Below are 17316 nucleotides of genomic sequence, written 5' to 3' on the forward strand. Positions count from 1 at the left end.
TGGAGCCGTCTGGCGATGGACGTTCCATCTGATCCAAGCAACCTCCTCTCTTGGAACAGGCCAGCCTCGGTCGCCCAAGAAGGATTCTCCTCCTTCGTGGCTCTTTGTCACTAGCAGCTGTGAAAAGCTAGGAATGAGAAGGTATTCAGACAGTGCACCACTGGAGTGCAGCAATTACTTCGACAATGCTCTGCAGTTTCGGTTCAGTGGGAGGCCAGACTCCCACCATCCAAGAGGCATGTTGTTCGGGCCTGGGAACAGCTCTTCAAAGCGGCGAGACAAGGAGAAGGCTGAGTATCCACGAGTAGTTTTCTTCCAACCCTAAATTCTTCCACTGTATGGAATCTATCTGAAATTCATCTATCTGATGAATATGTAAGAACTTGTTTCAAACTAGACCATTGAGGGCCAATACGAAATACATAATCAGGTGGGAAACGACTCCCCCCGTTGACAGTCAAAAAAAAACTAGTGAAATTGAACTGTGCTAATTGAGACCTTAGTGGACATTTTTCCATCTTTTCTTATGATGAAGAGAAGTTGTAAGAAAATAGGCTAAACAACTAGAAAGCTGATAGCCTAGTAGTCTTTTTTATTGACGATGTTTTAACTAGCGATAGCAACGGCCGACCTACAGACGGGTACCTCGTTAGATATACGATAGCGGAGGACCACCGATGGGAGGATCCATTACAAGGTCATTATTATCGACTAATTGTGATGGGGATGATGCGATTTAGGTGTCATTCAACGGTGGTTTCTTTTCCTTTTGAAATAGTAGAGTTTCTTCTTTTTTTTTTTGACTTTTCAAACCACGCCTACACTCGACCGTGATCATACAAGTTACTCCCTCCGTTCCAAATTGTAAATCATTCCAAGAATCTTAGAGAGTCAAAATATTTTCACGTTTGACCAAAATTATAGAGAAAAATACTAAAATTTGTAACGTAAAGTGAATATACTATGAAAATATAATTAAGAAAGAATCTAATGATACTTAGTTAATAATATAGTAATTATTATTTTATAATATAAATTTGGTCAAACTTAAAAAAATTTTGACTCTCCAAAATTGTTGAAATGACTTACAATTTGGTATAGAGGGAGTAGAATTTAGAATAACTCACGTCTTGATCGTGCTTATATGAGTTGAAGCAATTCACATGTAACGATGATACAGATCCTGTTTTCAATATGTATTGTGTTCCGTTGCAAGGCAAAAAGCATTTTTGCTAGTCAAAAGAAAAATATGAAAGTTACAAACAACTCAGTAAAATTTATAAGGCTTCAAGATAACAAAATTACAGCAAAGTCCTAGTTGGGTCGATAGTCATAGTCACTCGCTTCGGATAATATCTCTCAATTCTGGCATTCGAATGTCAAAAGGCCTTAAACCTTACCATGCGATGAATTAGAAAAAGGCCCAAACAGCCAATATAGGCCTAAATCAAGCCCAAGAGCAACCTGGGCCTTACTAAAGCCTAAACCCACGACCCTAAGCCTAATCGACAACTTTAGCCCACCTCAGGAATCAGGATGGCATTACATGATTAGCATATTATAGGTGGCATACTTTATGAACCCGGCGGCGATAAAATCAGCAGCCGTGCTTGGGCCGTGTTTACTTTTTGAACGAAAAAATTTTACGACACTACAGTACTTTCGTTTGTTTATAGTAATTATTGTTCAACCAAAAACTAACTAGGCTCCAAATATTTATCTCGTAAATTCCGACTAAATTGTACAATTAGTTTTTATTTTATTTATATTATACTTCATGCATGCGTCTAAAAATTTAATGTAACAAAAACTCTTAAAAGATTTTAAGTTTTGGGTAGAAGTAAACAATTACTTAGTGCGGAGTCTCCTCCGATCCTGCTGGTTTTGGCGGCGCACGAAGGCACCAACCGCCAACGTCGCTTCGGCGCTTCCGGGCCGTGTCGCCGGCTGAAACAGTGAAACCGCGGAAACCCCCTGCCGGAAGCCGAAGCGAGAAAATACTCCCCCGTCAGAACAGACCCCGTCGGCACACTCCCCCGCGGTCGCTGGCCGGTGCCAGTTCGTGGCTCCAAGCCGCCCGGAAATCTTCCGCCGACGCCGACGTGCAACGGCCTGGCACCCGGCTGCGCCGCCCAGAATGCTCCGCGTATGTCGGCTCCACCGCCGGGGCGCCACCTGTGTCCGCGTGGCGCGTAGCAAGTTGCGGTCGTTGCGCCCGCAACGTTTTTTCTTTCTCCTTTCATTCAAAACAACTTCCGTACTCGCTTTCTTTGGCTCTTTGCTCTTTTGCATTTGAACCCCCCGAAATCATAGTACTATACGCGTGCACATCAATACTGTCCGCCTATTTTCCCGATGGGTTCATACTGCTATATAACAAGTTATGTAAAAGAGTTAGTATGAATTAAGTATAAAATCAGCACGGGGTTCCAATTTAAAATTTGAATAAAAGTTAAATCACTTCCGAAAAATCTAGGGCCGTTGTTTTATCATGCATGGATCCTCTTATAATCAAGATTCCTTACAAACTTTTTAATGATCAAAGTTTTTAAAGTTTGAATCTTAATTGCGTTTTGAAAATGGACAGGAGGGAGTTCTATGCAAACCGTGTAACTGTGTATGGTTGCACACTTGCAGATACAACCTCTGTAGTTGCGTGTATCAAATTCTGGGCAGAGTTTGACTCGAGCAGGGCAGGACGGCGGACGGCAGGTCACAGCCAGCGCAGAAGAGCAAATAAACAGGAAGTATCCAGGGAGCCGTTAGCTGTTCGTTCCCCCTCCAATGCCGGCCACCCATCACCTTCCCCTCCGCCCGCCCCCGACCCGTGCCCTCACCACCACCACCACCTAATCGGCTAATCCGCCTTCGGCCTTCCTCTCCGTTTCTCCGCGCGCCCGGCCTCCTTCGCCGCCCGATGGCCGCCACCCCGCCGTCGTCGCGGGACCCGTCGCCGCAGCCCCGGCGGCCGGCCTCCTCCGCGGGGCCCGCCACCACCAAGCGCGGGGGCCTCCTGCTCGGCCGCTACGAGCTGGGCCGCCTGCTCGGCCACGGCACCTTCGCCAAGGTCTACCACGCCCGCCACGCCGACACCGGCGAGACCGTCGCCATCAAGGTGCTCGACAAGGAGAAGGCCCTCCGCAACGGCCTCGTCCCGCACATCAAGCGCGAGATCGCCATCCTCCGCCGCGTGCGCCACCCAAACATCGTCCGCCTCTTCGAGGTCATGGCCACCAAGTCCAAGATCTACTTCGTCATGGAGTTCGTCCGCGGCGGGGAGCTCTTCGCGCGCGTCGCCAAGGGCCGCCTCAAGGAGGACACCGCGCGGAGGTACTTCCAGCAGCTCATCTCCGCCGTCGGCTTCTGCCACGCCCGGGGCGTCTTCCACCGGGACCTCAAGCCCGAGAACCTCCTCGTCGACCAGCGCGGCGACCTCAAGGTCTCCGATTTCGGCCTCTCGGCGGTCGCTGATCAGTTCCACCCTGATGGCCTCCTCCACACATTCTGTGGCACGCCCTCCTACGTCGCCCCGGAGGTGCTCGCGCGCCGCGGCTATGACGGCGCCAAGGCGGACATATGGTCCTGCGGTGTCATCCTGTTCGTGCTCATGGCTGGCTACCTTCCTTTCCATGACCAGAACCTCATGGCGATGTACCGTAAGATTTACAGGGGGGAATTCCGGTGTCCGAGATGGTTTTCCAAGGACCTTAGCAGTCTATTGAATCGGCTTCTTGACACGAACCCAGAGACCAGGATCACCGTGGCTCAGATAATGGAGAGCAGGTGGTTTCAGAAAGGGTTCCGACCGGTCAGGTTCTACGTCGAGGATGATCAAGTCCACAGCTTGGAAGACAGTGAGAATGAGGTGCCGGAACTGGGGCCTAGTGAGCCTCCACCTCCACCTCCCCTGCCGCCGCCACCACAGAAAGAGGACGACGGTGATGATTCTGGTTGGGAATCAGACTCGTCTGTAGCATCCTGCCCAGCCACATTGTCATCAGAGGAGAGGAGACGGCCTGTTGGATCTCTCCCACGGCCGGTAAGTCTAAATGCGTTTGATATCATATCGTTCTCAAGGGGATTCAATTTGTCGGGGTTGTTTGAGGAGCGAGGCAGTGAAGTGAGATTTGTCTCAGCACATCCCATGCAAACGATTGTAACAAAATTGGAGGAGATTGCGAAGGTGAAGAGCTTTGCAGTTCGACGGAAGGACTGGCGGGTGAGCCTGGAAGGCACGAGAGAAAGTGAAAAGGGTCCATTGACAATTGGGGCTGAAGTATTTGAGCTCACACCAAGCCTTGTGGTGGTGGAGGTGAGGATGAAAGCAGGGGACAGGGAAGAATATGAGGATTTTTGTGAGAAGGAGTTGAAACCTGGGATGCAGCACCTCGTGCACCATACAGCCTCGGTTCCAGATATACCTTCTGACACTGAGTAGCTTAAAAGGTAGTGTTCTCTTGATTGGAAGGAATATGAAAAAAGAAATTGGATTGAAAGGATGCACTTTTCTGTTTCAGTGTAAGCAATCTGTGCAGGAAAATGTTATTCATAGATTTCCTTAGTTATTTCTTTTTGTTAATATTCTTTCCGCAATCAAAGATGTTTTGCGATAGTAGTTGTGTGCCAATATCAATCATCAATCTTTTTAGTTGTAAGTATAAAAGTTGTGGCCATTTCACTACAGAATTATCAAAGCTATAACTCTAATGTTATTAGCCATGTAACTGTGCTACAATTATGTACATTCATTCTTGTACAAATGTCATCTGTAAATTTTTTGAAGAAGGAATATTGGCCTCGGTGTGTACAAAAGAAGAGTGTAACTTTTGTATATTCAATCTTTTTTTTGGGTGGGTTCATAAACTCAGGAATCACAGTATTAGAATTAAAGTGGTCATTGGTTCCCTGCTGTCCAGCTTCACCACTTCGTTAATTGGAAAACATTCTATTGGATACAACTGAAATAAAATGGTAGGTGCCTAAAAGTGTAAATTCTCACATTCAGTGTTTTGCTTATTTTATGGTGTGTAACTGTGTACAAGGTTAAATAGTATAGCTTGTATATCTGGTGGTCTTTTCGGGCTTATGGAACAAGAGTCCCTGTAGAATTAGATTAGCAATTATTTTGTTGCTATTGGGCTTAACTAATTCACTTACTCATAACATTCTGTTTGAGTTTGATCCAAATTTAATAGGAGATGGCTAATAGTAAGAACAACTCAAACCTGTAGCCTGTAGGACGAGTAAATGATGGTGGAAAAGCTGTGTGGAGACTGCGGAAACAATCATTTACCATATTTCTAATCAACTTTGTTTACTGATTTTTTATTGAATGCAAAATTGTTCGGTTTCTTTCTTCTCATCGAAGCTTATGTTGTTCTAAGCGAAGTTCAATTAGAAAACAATGTTTCCAGATGGTTGGGTCTTCTTTTCTTGCATGGTTATAAACCTTGGATTCCTTTTCATTTGTGATTTGGTTTGCAGAGGCAAGAAGAAGAGTTATAGTAAGTGATCTAGCAAAACGTTTTTCCTATTTTGGTGGAGGAATTGTTGTGCTAAGTATCTAGTTTGTGGTTGGTCGTCATGCACCATTAGCACTGTGCACCATGTTGTAAGCTTTGAGGATCCCCCCTTCTTGCTACATGTAAATAGAATTAGGGCTTGACATGTTTTGCTAACCTAACTAAATGGGATGGCCAGATGGGTGCCTCGGCCTAATTTTGGTGATGACACAAAATTGATAATCAGGTAGCTGATATTTTGCAGTGCTTGTCTTTAAAATTATTCTTTGCAATTTAACTATATACATCACCAGAGTAATTGTGGAGGATAAATATTTTGGTCCATTCATGTCATGTGGTGAAAAATAGTTGGTATACTTAATTTGTAGCTGTCAGGCTATGAATTTGTTTTCACCTCATTTAGAGTCATCCATGACTAAGAAGTATGCTCACCACTACTTGTAAATAGAATTAGGGCTTGACATGTTTTGCTAATCTTACTAAATGGGATGGCTAGATGGGTGCCTCGGCCTAATTTTGGTGATGACGCGAAATTGATAATCAGGTAGCTCATATTTTGCAGTGTTTGTCTTTAAAACTATTCTTTGAAACTTAACTATATACATCAGTCACCAGAGTAATTGTGGAGGATAAATATTCTGGTCCATTCATGTCATGTGGTGAAAAATAGTTGGTATACTTAATTTTTAGTTGTCAGGCTATGAATTTGTTTTCCACCTCATTTAGAGTCATCCATGACTAAGATGTATGCTCAAGGAATTTCTTCTTTTTACATATAAAGGGTCAATATTTAGTAAAGTCACTTCAATAATGAAAAAAAAACATAGCACATTGCGTGCAAAGGAGAACTTTAATAAAGTCACTTCATAAAAAAATATAGTTCATTGAGTGGAATCAAATAATTGTGATAGCGAAATATACCTAGAAAAATAATGAATAAGAAACAATTAAAATTTAAAGCCAAAACGAATGTGTGTAGAAAATATGGTGTTTTGATACATTCTGTCACAATCGTCTTATTTCTTGTTTCAGTTACGTAAATATTGAATCCTGTTCCCTACTCATTTTAACACAATAAAGTTTCCCACAGTTATATCTCCATTTTTTTGTATGTATATTTTGTTTCGTAGGTATAATGTGAATATTTGGGTTATTGATTTTGTAGGATAGTTCTTGAGAAAATCATGTGCCAGAGTGAACAACTCAGTGGAACTTTAATTCTTTTCTCTCATTAATTCATGGCATGCTATATAATGCACTACAATAAGTCAAGCCATCTGTTGCTTTAGGTACTTGCAAAGGACTTGGTACTGCTGTCTCAGACTAAAAGCACCAGCAAATGAATAAACCACGAGCATGTGCAAAGTCAAGTGCAAATGCTAGTACTTCATTGAAGCTACTGTTTTGTTGCAGCCTGTTTATACTGATTTTAAGGAGACTAAAGTGTGGTATTATTTGTATATTTCTACAGGAATAAACAATTATGCCTCAGATTGGAGCGAAGAATGTCCCCCTGATTCATGTCTAGTTACGATTATTGGACTAAGGTTATTTCTGGATAACAGCTGAAATTATGATCCAGTAGTCGGTGAGGTCCATAGTGTTTGGAGTTCTGTTCTGAACTTGCTCTTGTAATGAGTTGATTAAATTTAGGCGAGTGAGAACATTCTGTTTGATCCTTTAATAGGAAATGATTCTATAGTTAGAACAACTCACACCTGTAGCTTGTAGGGTGAGTAAATGATGGTGGAAAAGCTGTGTGTAAACTGTGTACACAATCGTGTACCATATTTCTAATCAACTTTGTTTTCAGTTTTTGATTGAATGCAAAAATTGTGCTATTTCTTTCTTAACTAAGCTTATGTTGTTCTAAGCGAAGTTCAATTAGGAAACAATGTTTCCAGATGGTTGAGTTTCTTTTTCATGCATGGTTATAAACCTTGGACTCCCTTCCATTTGTGATTTGGTTCACAGAGGAAAGAAGAATTATAGCAAGTGGTCTAACAAAACATTTTTCCCTATTGGTGGAGGAATTGCTGTGCTAAGTGTATTTAGTTGTTAATTGGTTGCCACAGACCCATCTGCATTGTGCACCCTGTTGTACGCTTTGGGAATCCTCCCTTCTTACTACCTGTGAATAGAATAGGGCTTGACATGTATTTGTTAATCTAATTAAATGGGATGGCCAGATGGGTGCCTCGGCTTCATTTTGGTGACGAGGCAAAATTGACAAACAGGTAGCTGATAGTTTGCAGTGCTGGTCTTTAAAAATGTTCTTTGCAACTTAACTACATACATCAGTGATGGGAGTAATTGTGGAGGATAAATTTTTTGGCCACTCATGTCATGTGTGAACAATAGTTGGTATACTTAATTTGTTGTTGTCAGGCTATGGATTTGTTTTCACCTGATGTAAAGAGTCACCCATGACTAAGATGTTCAGTCACGGAATTTCTTCTTTTTACAGTATAAAGGGCCAATGTTTAGTAAAGTCACTTCACTAAGGGAAAAAGAACATAGTACATTGAGTACAAATGCCAACTTTAACAAAGTCACTTCATAAAATGTAGTACATTGAGTGAAATCAATTAATTGTGATAGTGAAATATACCTGAAAAATCATGACTTGGAAACAATTAGAATTTAAAGCCAAAATGATTGTGTGGAGAAAATATAGTGTTTTGATACACTGTTTCACAATTGTCTTATTTTCTTGATTGAATTACGCAGATATTGAATCCTGTTCCCTCCTCATTTTAACAAAATTAAGTTTCACAAATGCAGTTATATCTCCATTTGTTTTGTATGCATATTTTATTTCCTAGGTCTAAGGGTATTTAGTTATAATGCAAGATATTTGGGTATCGATTTTGTAGGGTATTTCTTGAGAAACTAATGCAGTCATGTGCCAGAGTGAACAACTCAGTGGAGTTTTTATTCTTCTCTCATTAATTCATGACAAGCTATGTGTACTACAAGAAGTCAAGCCATTTGTTGCTTATAGCAAGTGGCTGTCTCAGGCTACAAGCACGAGCAAATGAATAAACCACGAGCATGTGCTAAGTCAAGTGCAAATGCTAGTACGCCATTGAAGCTATTGTTTTGTTGCAGCCTGTTTTATGCTGATTTGAAGGAAACTAATGTGTGGTATTATTTGTATATTTCTACAGGAGTAAACAAAGTGTGCCTCAGATTGAAGCGAAGAATGTCCCCCTGATTCATGTCCCATTACATTTACACTGGACTAAGATTACTTCCTCTGGATAACAGCTCAAATTATGATCCAGTAGTAGGTGAGGTCCATGGCATTTGGAGTTCTATCTGAACTTGTTCTTGTGATAAGTTGAGGCTAACATGCATTGTAAATTCCTATTCTACTGCTGACTTGAGTCCTTACTGCGATAGAGAATGAGATGTGGCAACTAGAATTGTTTAATAACTTTAAGACTCAGCTAGATACTCTAAGCTGACGGTGTTTATGAGCTGGATAGCCCACTTGTAAGCTGAAGTATCAAGAAGCAGTTGATTTGGTCGTTGTCAGGGCAGCTTAATTGACCCTCTCCTACTGGGTTGCAGGTTTTGAACGGTTCTATTGTTCGATGGTCAGTTTTCTTGAGCTCACTGAAGCTATTGCCGGAGCAGTTTTCTTGCAGTCTGCTATCTATAGAATTTCCAGAATCTTGAACGGTGCCAGCAGGAGAAGTGCTGCTGGAAGCTGCAAGGAAGATATTTTTGGCTGGAAGAAATGCCTTTCTTCTTGAGGAGAGGAGAGCCTAACAATCCTGTGGCTAAGCAAGATTATAGTTGCTAGTTGGTGACACAGAACGGAGAACAGGGAGGGTTCAGTAGAAAATGTTCTGGAATATGTATTGCGGAAGTTTGATATTTTGTTAGATGCCTTGTGATGATCACCAGTTCCTTTTTTGCGCTTTTTTTTGTCCATTTAATTTCATCTGTTACCCCCCTTATCGATCCTTCTACTTTTCAAAGATTCCAGTCTCTGACAACGATGAACTCACCTATTCGGACATCCAGCGAGAAACAGCTTGCGGATTGCAGGGGCCCTGATCGTGGGGACGAAGAGGTAGACTCCTTCACTCCAGTTCGTGCAAGCTCTGCAGCAGCACAGTTGGGAATCAACGAAAAATAATTCCTTCCTTCTTAAGAGAAGAGAAATGAGGATTTGTTTAGTTCGCGAAAATTTTTAGCTTTGACTACCGTAACACTTTCGTTTGTAGTTAATAATTATTGTGTAATTACGGACTAACTAGACTACAAAGATTCGTCTCGTAAATTACAAATTATTTCGTCTATATTTAATGTTCATTCAATGTGATGAGAAATCTTTAAATTTTTTTGGAAAACTAAACTAGGCCTAATCACATTGACAGAGGCCATCAGCGACGTGTGGGCACATTATCGACAAGCCATCAACACCTCGCTAATGGCGATCTCATCTCGAAGCTAGTATTTCTATATATTATTATTAAAAAAACCACCTAGTGGCGATCAATCATGCACGCCGCGCAGCTGCTGAAGATATCTCTAGATATGGGTACTCGTCAGGACGTTTTCCGAGCGTGCGGCGTCCACCCCACCGCCACCACAAGGGCCCTCGGGACAAATCAGTCAAACAGCGGGTGGCGCGCACGCCCCACGGTCACGGCGCCAGGAGCACCAGCCACCACACCCACACGGACCGCCCGGGCACGTAGGCCCGCGGGGGTCACCACTCACCACCTCCGCGCGCACTGGTGGACCGCGGTCCCGCAGCAGTGGAAAACCACCGTCCATCCCCGCTCCCACGCGGCCAACGCCACGTCGCCTAGACGCGGGGAAGGCTCGCGCGCGACTCCGCGCGCGCACTGGTGGACCGCGACGTGACGTGCCGCCCGCGCGGGCAAAGCACCGGGGCGCGCGGGGACGTCGCGCTCGGGGGGCGGTGGGTGGATTCCCCGGGCGAATTTTCCAGCGGCTGCGTGTTGTTCGGCTGCTGCAAGGGCAAGGCCGCACTACTACTGTTGGGTGCTAGGGAGTTCGACGCTGAAGCTGAGCTAATCGCGTCGTCGCCCGGGGTGGTGTTGTCACTTGTCAGGTCAGGTGGTTGGACCTTGGACGCGGACGTTGACGTCACCGCAACACGAGGCATACCCGGGAGAGTTTCTAGACACGGTTCACCTAATTCAATACTCTTCGTTTTATGGAGTAACGTTTTAATTAATTAATTAATTAATTAATTAATTAATTACGGAGGATTTATTAGAACAACCTACCATCTGTTTTCAAATGTTAGGTCCAATTCAAAACGGAGAAAGCCGGATCCACTGTGAACTCGTCAAAGATGTCAGACTTTCAAGCCAGTTTGACAAAAATCTGGAAAACCTTCAATTCGCAGTATCGAGTGCGCGACTACTGATTTTTTCTTTTCTTTTCTTTTTTTAAATTTTAAAAAAGAAGTACGAATTCGAAATAAAAATAAAAATAAACGAGCACGAGCTTTTTTTTTTTTTTTGCGCTAAAAGAGTACGAGTACTGTTGCGGCAGCTGCGATCCGCGCTCAGTACGTGTGGGACCCAGGCGCTTAATGACCCCACGTGTCATGGCAGACAAGGCGTATAATTAGGCGCAGGGATCCGGGATTAATTTAGGCCTTGTTTAGTTCCAAAAAATTTTGCAAAACAGGTACTGTAGCACTTTCGTTTGTTTGTGACAAATATTGTCCAATCATGTACTAACTAGGTTCAAAAGATTTATCTCATCAATTCCGACCAAACTATACAATTAGTTTTTATTTTCGTCTATATTTAATACTCCATGCATGCATTTAAAGATTTGATGTGACGGAAAATCTGAAAAATTTTGTAAAATTTTTTGGAAACTAAACAAGGCCTTAGGCGAGTGAGAGGCGCACGTCGAGGATGCCACTTTTTCAATTTTCGGGGCCGTTTCTTCGCCATTTTTTTTTCCTCTCTCTTTCTCCTTCCTCTCGCTCGCTTCCCTTCCCTGCTCCCTTCCTCCTCCAGCCCCCTTTATTCCTCCATCCGCTCGCGCCAATCTCTTCAGGGGGCGGGCAGGGATCGGTGCCCGCCGGCCGCCCGTCATGATCTCCTGGCGGCGCAGCGCGTCATGGCTGTCGTCGGCGTCCCGCTCCTCGCTTGGCGCTGCCGTCGGCGGGGAGGCGAAGGTCACGCCGGAGGTGGATCCGGCGGCAGCCCAGGAGATGGAGGAGGACGAGGAGGCCGACGAGGAGCGGTGGTCGCGCCTGCTGCCGGAGCTGCTCACGGAGATCATGCGGCGCGTGGACGCCGGCGCCGAGCGCTGGCCGCCGCGCCGCGACGTGGTGGTCTGCGCCTGCGTGTGCCGGCGGTGGCGCGACGCCGCGGTCTCGGTCGTGCGCCCGCCGCTCGAGTGCGGGAGGATCACCTTCCCGTCCTCGCTCAAGCAGGTGAGACACAGACAACCACCGGACCGTAACGTCTCATCGTGGTAATACTGGCTCTTTTGATCTGTTTGTGTAAATCACCTGAATCTATATGGCTCGAACTTGCTGTGTTCTTGAGGATTTGGGGCCACATGGTTATCGAGGCTGAAGTTTTCTTATTACCCATTTCTTTCCTTGAGAAAATAAAACCAGCAGCCACACATCCTATGGGCATGTTTGATTTGAAGCTCTAGGTGCAAGAGATGTCTAGGTGCACAGATGTCTTCTGCGCCTTTTTCTTATACAGTTTGACTCGATCTCGGTTGATCTCTGGATCGGTTGTTGGATTTAATCTTCTTCAAATTAAATTAATTTTCTGTTTCTAAATAGGCGTCTATGCCTACACAATTTTATTTGTACGCAGAAATGCGAACAATTTGTATATCTAGTTCTTTTGTGGTCTGTTTACAAGGATCAGCAGATCCATGCTTGTACTAACAATTTGTTTATCTAATTCTTATTGTTCGTGGGGCGGCGCTGCAGTGTTCCTTGTGCGTTAGAATTTAGAACGGAGCCACATGTCCATCTTAATCTCTATCCTCCTATTTTGGCTACGTAACACTATATTTTTGGTGGCTAGTGCTAATAAAGTATGGCAGTAGTGGAGAAGTTGGCACAAACACAGACTTTCTTTATTTATGTTTATATGTGATAGCTGGATGTTGTTTGGTATGCCAATAGCGGTATGATAATACCTATAAAAGCTTTTCTTCTGTGCTTGAGTTTACTAAATATTAATTTAATGTATGCTTATATTATTTCTTTTCCACAGCCTGGACCAAGGGATGCACCGATGCACTGTTTTATCCGGAGGGACAAAAAGAACTCGACCTTTTCTCTCTATCTCAGCTTAACACAGGGTGAGTAAGCATGGGTATCTTCTTATTCCGCCATGCTTTTGATTTCATGGTATCATGGATCTGGTTCACTTGGTGGATTGAGATAGGGGTTTCAGATCTCTTTTAATTTGAATATGTAGTGCCAAGTAAGCAACTAAAAAGGCTAACTGACTTTCTGAGGCTCCCGATCCATCTATGATGTTTGAAATGGAATCCTGTAATTCTGTCAAATCATGTTTATAAAATTGAAAGCATAGCCATTGGGGCCAAATAAACAACAAATACCAGCTGGCACCTCTGCTGAGGTTACTTCACATATGACTTGTGATGTTGCACATCTGTACCTAGTCTTGTTTAGAAAACAGGAAAGTGAATATATAGTTTGCTTATTCCTGTAATCATTTACGGCTTTCTTATACCATTTGACAAGGACCTGTACATCTACTTTGCCATCCCACCTACAATATTTATAGTGTTCTGCCTAAATATAGTCCTATTCGTTTGGTAGGAAGATTATACCATTTGATGAGGACCTGTACATCTACTTTGCTGTCTCACCTACAATATTTATTGGGTTCTGCCTAAATTAATCCTATTCGTTTGGTAGGAAGTTTTGACTTATCATTGATTGTTGAAAAAACATTCAATTGAATACATTGGCAGTGATTCTTACTCGGCATCTACTTGATTTGATCTTAACGGCTAATATAAATTTTGGAAATCTACCTTGCTGGCATAATAATATATAGTAGAGCTTGTGAAGTAGATGATTTTGCAATGCTAATGGAGTTTTGGAAACTCTGCATGATCTATTTGTACTCACATAATCAGTTTAACTTATGATCTGTGAAAGCAAGAAAATGTTGAAATACTGGGTCCTGTCAAGTGTATGATTGGCTATTTCACTGTATAAATAAGGTTACAGTTTCTCACAAGTATGGTATGTAGAGACAATATCGCTTGGGAACTTGAATCCACAATAGTCCAGTTGATCTCTTATTCCCTGCTATATCGATCTGAAATAAGCCAGTTCTAGAGATTGTACAATGAAGTTACACTTTGTCTGGAATTCTTGACTGCATGTTCATGTGATATTTAATTTATTTTGCTCTCTTGGCAGCTCTAACGGATAAAGGGAAGTTTCTTTTGGCTGCTCGAAGGTTCAGACAAGGAGCACATACAGAATATATCATCTCTTACGACTATGATGATCTGCACCCAAGAAGCAGTTCATATGTTGGAAAGTTGAGGTAAGGTCTAATATGTCCAGAACCTTATTTTCCAATTTGATTACCTGATTTGTTTGTTGTGCATGCCCACGAGGTTAAGTGTTCATCTTTTGACTATATGTTAGCTGAGTTCTATATTATGGGCATAAAACTGTATAATTTGTGTCATGTGCCTTATTTCCATTGCTTCTATAATTGTTTAAACACTTTAGTAAATTAATCCATCATCTCCTTATTTCTGGTAGTTATATTGTCAATAGACACTATCCACGTTCATATGCATTGCCATATTCTGTGATTGAATCAGCTTATGAGAAAATTGCTTGTGTGAGGCGCATCTATGACAGATTTCTGTGGTATATTCAGCTAGCAGTGGCTGAAATCCTGTTTATTCATAGGTTGAGGTTCTGTTTCAGTTACATTGACGGATTGTGGCAGCTTTTCCTTGTTTTTCAAGTCAGTCAGTCAACTGTTACATAGAGTTATTTGTATGAAAACAAAGAACCAATTCAATCATTGGATAATCTACTCCAGATGCTGTCTTGTTATTGCCAAAAGTTCACTATAGGGGTATAGTTAACACTGTTGCGTTACCTCTGAACTTCCACTAATTGTTCATGCCACTCTTTCCTTCCTTCGCTATAAATTGGCTACAGCCTACAACACGTCCATAACTCAATGTACCTGTCATTGATGCCCCAGCACACAGCCGAAAACATGATAATACCCTGTATCATACTCTTCTCCAATGATTTCAGGTCGACTGGTCGAAGCTGGTCGCTCTAGGACCGACCAGGCGATTAATCGAGATTAATCGTAATCGCCCTGGTCGTCCAGCTATTTCAGGGCATATATGCCTATATATATACCTCTATATATACTATATAATATACACAATCAAGCCAGCATCAAGACTACATTAGTGTTTAGATAGTGAATTACTTGTGGGATTTGGTTTCTTCTCTTTTCTGCACTGTCCAGACTCCAGAGGTCCATATTGTTGTCCCAAACTCCCCCTGCAGCCCCTCTATTCTATCTAAACCCTAACAGGCCAAAAACTAAAGCCCATTAGCCCAGTCCCAGTTAGAAAAGGCCCAAAAAAATAGAAGTCTGGTCGTCCATCTTACCTGGTCGTCTGATTAATCGTGATTAATCGACGATTAATCGGACGACCAGCTTTCTGGTCGAACTAATCGAGTCGGACCTCCTAATCGAATCCTAGTAGCGACCTGGACGATTAATTGCGATTAATCGGGCGACCTGAAATCATTGCTCTTCTCTTATACATATTAAGCTACCATGATGGAACGATCGATTCAATTTTCCATATAGTAGGGATGCATTGCTCCCATAAATTTATTATGTGCAACCCTAAAGTTTTGGTTTTTGGAAAGCTTTTAAAAACTTGCATTGTAAACAATTGCATTTAATCTTGTTGCAAGTACCGGGAACGAATTCAAAGCCTTCCTCCCTTTTGTGTTTGTCTTTGATTTTCCATAATGTCACTCAAAACTGTGGCCCATCCATGTGTATTTGCAGTAGGGTGTATGGATACCTGATGTAGATCTAGCTCTAGCTCTGCATTATACACGGTATCTCAATGCTTATATGCACTTTCTCCTGTCCATTGTCCTGGAAAAAAATGTGATTATTGAAAGAATTGGGCCTTACATCCATGAGAGTGAACTGTAGACAATGAAATACAAAAATAGTTTATACTTACAAATTGCTGCAAGGGACATTCAACTTAAAGCTTTCAACCATGCTAATATCTGTGTAGAGGTGGAAAAACATCAACGGATGTTGTACAGTGATGTTTGACTTAAAAAGTTTAATTCTTACAGCACAAAATGCTCCATTGTGATTTGTGATACAGGTAAATGTACATTTGGTGGGAGGGTAGGCAGATGTAGTATACAGCTGGTTGTGAGGTTCATTTAACATATGTGCTGTCAGCGAGACGGTGGCATATGAATGTCTGGACATGAGGGAACACCAGAACAGAGTTTGGGTTGTCATTTTGTCATAACTCATAAGCAAGGAAGCAAGCACATGCTAGTTTCCATGCCCTAACCCAACTGAAACTAGTCCTACAGTTTTGTAGAGACATCAGATTTTCTCAATCCTACATCACTGGTCCTAACATAGTAACATCTATGGAGGGACACCAGACTTTCTACCACTTTCAAATGCATTTGATCCAGCGTTATCCGTGAAGTAATAGTGTCATAATTTGGCACTTTATGGATTGTATGTTCATATTACGAAAGGCATTGTTATTATAAGAAAAATGATATCTTGTTATAAAGTTTGCAAGTTTGCCAATAATACTAATTTGATAACATGAGTTCTGCCTGTAGATCTGACTTCTTGGGGACAAAGTTTATCATCTATGATAGCCAGGCACCATATGATGGTGCTAAACCTTCGCGGAGCCGATCCACTCGGCGCTTTGCAAGCAAGCAGATAAGCCCACAGGTTTCAGGTGGCAATTTTGAAGTTGGACAAGTGACCTATAAGTTCAACTTCATGAAATCAAGAGGGCCAAGGCGAATGCAGTGCAATATCCAGTGCCCTGTAAGTCAGGGCACTATGTCAGATCCATCCAAGGAGAAAACACCCTCGTCAAGTTCCTTAGATCTAAAGAACAAAGCTCCAAGATGGCACGACCATCTTCAGTGTTGGTGCTTAAATTTCCATGGCCGGGTGACTGTCGCCTCCGTGAAGAACTTCCAGCTTGTGGCCACAGCCGGCTCTGGTGGTCCATGGGGCGTTGGAGACGAGGAAACGGTGATCCTGCAGTTTGGGAAGATCGAGGATGATGCGTTTACAATGGACTACCGGCAGCCTCTGTCTGCTTTCCAGGCGTTCGCCATCTGCCTCACCAGCTTTGGCACGAAGCTGGCTTGTGAATAAGTGATTGCCTTGTTTACCAATTATATGTTGGGGATCAAATTGTAGGGGATAGTCTGAACTAGTTGCCCTGAGCCCCTGAGATGGGAGAAAACTGGCGACAAGAAACGGGCAGACGTTGCCCCTAGCTTGGCTTCTTGTGATCGCCTAAACGATTGATTTATATGATGTGCGTCTATGTGATTTATATGATGTGCGTCTATGTTGTTGAAGAGATGACGATGACTTATTGTTGTAAATGACACTCCCTTTCGTTTGGTGACATTCACTCATAATGCCTTATTCCGCTGGTGTGCAGTGTGCTGTTAAACCTTTTCTTTTCTGCATTTTTC

At 42.8% G+C, this 17316-nt stretch overlaps 2 protein-coding genes across 4 annotated transcripts; both read left to right on the forward strand.

Moving 5' to 3' along the window:
• LOC8067503 (CBL-interacting protein kinase 19) lies at positions 2738-7375 on the forward strand. Of its 3 annotated transcripts, XR_002447625.1 has the most exons (3): positions 2738-4446; positions 6812-6887; positions 6994-7375. XR_002447625.1 is itself a non-coding variant. In XM_021447739.1 (2 exons), exon 1 carries the CDS (start codon positions 2918-2920, stop codon positions 4436-4438), a length of 1521 nt encoding a protein of 506 aa, XP_021303414.1. In that variant the 5' UTR covers positions 2738-2917; the 3' UTR covers positions 4439-4446; positions 6812-6987. The 3 variants fall into 3 exon arrangements, 2 of the variants coding, with proteins under 2 accessions (XP_021303414.1, XP_002440068.1); XM_021447739.1 differs by lacking the exon at positions 6994-7375 and having other exon boundaries at positions 6812-6987; XM_002440023.2 differs by lacking the exon at positions 6812-6887 and having other exon boundaries at positions 2739-4446.
• Positions 11414-17272, forward strand: LOC8082966 (tubby-like F-box protein 9). Its single transcript, XM_002440024.2, has 4 exons — positions 11414-11967; positions 12776-12863; positions 13963-14092; positions 16432-17272. The coding sequence occupies exons 1-4, from the start codon at positions 11623-11625 to the stop codon at positions 16985-16987; spliced, it is 1119 nt and encodes a 372-aa protein (XP_002440069.1). The 5' UTR covers positions 11414-11622; the 3' UTR covers positions 16988-17272.

The sequence above is a fragment of the Sorghum bicolor genome, chromosome 9 (assembly GCF_000003195.3).
Source record: "Sorghum bicolor cultivar BTx623 chromosome 9, Sorghum_bicolor_NCBIv3, whole genome shotgun sequence".
Classification (NCBI taxonomy): domain Eukaryota; kingdom Viridiplantae; phylum Streptophyta; class Magnoliopsida; order Poales; family Poaceae; genus Sorghum; species Sorghum bicolor.